The sequence below is a fragment of the Salvelinus sp. IW2-2015 genome, unplaced genomic scaffold, assembly GCF_002910315.2.
Source record: "Salvelinus sp. IW2-2015 unplaced genomic scaffold, ASM291031v2 Un_scaffold1267, whole genome shotgun sequence".
NCBI lineage: Eukaryota > Metazoa > Chordata > Actinopteri > Salmoniformes > Salmonidae > Salvelinus > Salvelinus sp. IW2-2015.
Window position 1 is genome coordinate 66,249 of NW_019942809.1, and position 3,759 is coordinate 70,007.

The 3,759-nt window shown below is 42.4% G+C and overlaps 1 protein-coding gene across 1 annotated transcript in view; it reads left to right on the plus strand.

The window, feature by feature from the left end:
- LOC112070259 (dedicator of cytokinesis protein 7) overlaps positions 1 to 3,218 on the plus strand; it is a 48,903-nt gene extending 45,685 nt beyond the window's left edge. The window contains 4 exon segments of the mRNA XM_070438892.1: positions 264 to 311; positions 406 to 512; positions 640 to 840; positions 1,763 to 3,218. Of these exon segments, the coding sequence (XP_070294993.1) occupies positions 264 to 311; positions 406 to 512; positions 640 to 840; positions 1,763 to 1,805 (399 nt within the window). The 3' untranslated portion in view covers positions 1,806 to 3,218.
- Positions 3,219 to 3,759: the final 541 nt, after the last annotated feature.

Below are 3,759 nucleotides of genomic sequence, written 5' to 3' on the forward strand. Positions count from 1 at the left end.
TGTACCAGTGTTCACAACACATATTCATTGCGCTCATGCTTGCCACCAGTAATACAGCTACAACTGCTTGTTTCTAACCCATATCACACCGAAATGTCTTGCATGTTCTCATAACTTGACACTTAAAAGAGACCGGTGTACATTTCAATGCAATCATCTCAATCGGAAAAGTGCTTGTTACACAAGGAAACCTAAAATCCACAAAATGACTTTTTAAAATTCAATGAAAAGTATTTGTGTGAAATAAAAAAAAAAATGCCAAGATGCTGCAGATGGTGCTGCAGGGCTCCGTGGGCACCACTGTCAACCAGGTACTGTGTGTGTGTAATATCCCTTTGTGTGTTTGACATGCTGGAGCGTGTACGTAACTGTCTCTCTCGCTGTCGCGCTCGTTCTCGCGTGCAGGGCCCTCTGGAGGTGGCCCAGGTCTTTCTCTCTGACATTCCTGATGACCCCAAGCTGTACCGTCATCACAACAAACTACGCCTCTGCTTTAAAGACTTCAATAAGAGGTGTTGACACCTTACAAAATCTGTACATGGACTATACAGTCTGACACGCATGCACACACACACACATTTCAATAACCCAGTGAACAGACTTTGACTGTGTGTGTGTGTGTTCATTCCTCTCCTGCAGGTGTGAGGATGCCCTGAGGAAGAACAAGACTCTGATTGGTCCAGACCAGAAAGAGTACCACAAGGAAATGGAGAGGAACTACAATAAGCTGAAAGAGTCTCTGGGACCGCTCATCACCCGCAAGATCCCCCAGCTCTACAGGACAGAACACCAGCTCTACAGGACACTGCCGGCTGCAGGGTTTCAAACTGCTACACAAAGGTTACAAATCAAATGTTATTGGTCACGTGCACATATTTAGCAAATGTTATTGCGGGTGTATCGAAAGGCTTGTGTTTCTAGCTCCAACCGTGCACTAGTATCTAACAATTCACAACGATACATACCAATCTAAAAGTAAAAGAATGGAATGAAGAAATATGTAAATATTAGAACGAGCAATGTCGGAGTGGCATTGACTAAAATACAGTAGAATAGAATACAGTATATACATATGAAATGAGTAAAGCAGTATGTAAACATTATTAAAGTGACCAGTGATTCCATTATTAAAGTGAACAGTGATTCCATGTCTATGTACAAGAAACTGGATTCACACACTGAACATGCATGGACACACACACTCATAATACACAGACATAGCACACACACACACACACAATATGAGCGCATCCAGCTCTACAGAGCACTGACATCTACAGCCTACACAATAGTAACTCGACACCGTCTTAACACACACACAGATGCAAACACACACGCTGTGAGCTAATCCATTTGAACACCCCACTGCCAGCCTCTGCTTTGAAAAACACCGTAGTAACTCGACACTTTACATACTCGTAGTCACACAAACATGCATCACGCCCCACTGAGTACCRCTAGTAGGACCCCTTCATCCACACACAATGCAGCTGCTGCTTCAATCATCTCAGCAGATCTGGTTTGGAAAGTGTCAGCACATTGGTTGGTTTCTGACTGGGTGTTTTTGGAGCCAGCTGCGTGTCTTATGTGAGCGCTGGAGGATTTCTAATCCCAGCCAGATATAGCACAGCCACACCTGCCAGAACACAAAATGACATACACCATACCAGCAATTAAGAGGCTCCTTCATCCACACATTGCAAAACCCTCGTCCAGATAGCAACATTTTAATCTGTCTTTTGGTCTTTTTATGTCTTCACAGAAATTCCTTCAGTAGGTCCAGTCTCCGCCGGGGGGACTGTTGAAGCACAGCAGACCTCGTCAACAGAGAAGAAACATACTTTTGATTTCAACTGGTCTGTCTGTCTTCCCCCACCCCAACAGTCTATCCTCAACACTCACACCATCCTCCTCCATCTCCCTAGCTTGTTATTCCAAACCCCCCCAATGTCAGGCCATACCACCTCTCTCCCGCCTTACTCACTCATTTCTTGTCTTCCTCTCCTGCTCTGCTCCACCCCCCCATTCTCTCTCTCTCTCTCTCACACTCCTATAGGAAAAGCTTCCTCTGTTTATACTGGAAGTTTATCTGCACTGTAAACAGTCATTTGGACCATCTCTCTCTTTCTCCTGGGCATTTACATAGACCCGCTTTCAGGAGGAGTCTCTCTGCATTGAGGAGGACCCAGAATGATGCTTCTCCCTCACTGTTCATCTCCGCTCTGTTTAATTGTAGCTTTTCCTGAACGGGAGAATCCAAAACAGCTCCTAGGCGCTTCCCTAATTGTGTGTTTGTTTTGGGCCGCGTTTGAATGTGTGCGCTTGGAAGTTTGTGTTTGAGTGTGTGTGTCTTGCCCCGACTGCACAGGATACAGGCTTCTTTCCATTTGCTTGTGTATGTGTCATGTTTGCTGTGGAAGGGCCTGGGTGGTTACACTGTGTGGTTTAGCAGGCCTGTTCCCTGTGTTTCGTGGCCTTAGTGAATTTGTGTGTGATTATTTTGGTGGGGGACCAGTTGCTGCCAGACGTAGTCATTAAATGTTCCCAGGGAGTCGTTCTGTAACCGACGATCCTCATACCAAATAACTGACATTCTTTCACTACTGACTTCTCCCTTTCATACACCCTGTATCAGGACAGGAATTCATTATGAAGAAGTATGACATTTTGATCATTAGAGGCCCATCTGCTCTAGATGAACATACAATGGACACATTGTAGGTTGGAGAGATGTGGCTTTGGGAAGAGAGGGAGCCGTACAAATGGTTTCTGACACTGTGAAATGTTATTTTTACTGCACTGACCAAAAACACTGTCGCATCACTGATGTTCACATGGTAAGCACTGTCAGACAGGCAGTGACATTCACTCTCTCTCTATCTCTCTCTCCCTCACTCACTCACTCTGTGCTGACAAACACTCCACATGTTCTGGAATGAATCTTCAACCCTGTGGTTGGTGGAAACATATAATGTAGGTCTTTTTATCTACTGTATTGGACTGTGTCTCCTTTATTGTATTGCACTATACTGTATTCACACTGCCGCACCTACGTACCAACGTCTGTAACTACTGTATTTCCTCTGTTTATTGTATTTTCACGAGGCTTGTCTAAAACTGCATTTTTACCGGGTCAGGAAAAAGGAAAACTTTTTTATTTATTCACTCTTTTTTTTTTTTTTGTACTGCTCTGTATTAAAATGTTATTTCAATCTTAACAGTATGCTTTTATCAGTGCTGATTTAATATACAATGTTTTGGGAAAGTATTCAGACCCCTTGACTTTTTCCACCTTTTGTTACGTTACAGCCTTGTTCTAAAATAGATTATTTTTTTCCCTCATTCCTAGCACACATACTCACTAATGAAAAGAAAAATTGTTTTAGAAATTGTTTGCAATTTTATCTAAAATAAACAAACAATACTGAAATATTAACATTTACACTACAGTGGGGCAAAAAAGTATTTAGTCGCCACCAATTGTGCAAGCTTTCCCACTTAAAAGATGAGAGGCTGTAATTTTCATCATAGGTACACTTCAAACTGACAGACAAAATGAGAAGAAAATCCAGAAAATCACATTGTAGGATTTTTATGTTTGCAAATTATGGTGGAAATAAGTATTTGGTCAATACAAAATTTTCTCAATACTTTGTTATATACTCTTTGTTGGCAATGACAGATGTGTCAAACGTTCTGTAAGTCTTCACAAGGTTTACACACTGTTGCTTGGTATTTTGGCCATTCCTCCATGCAGAT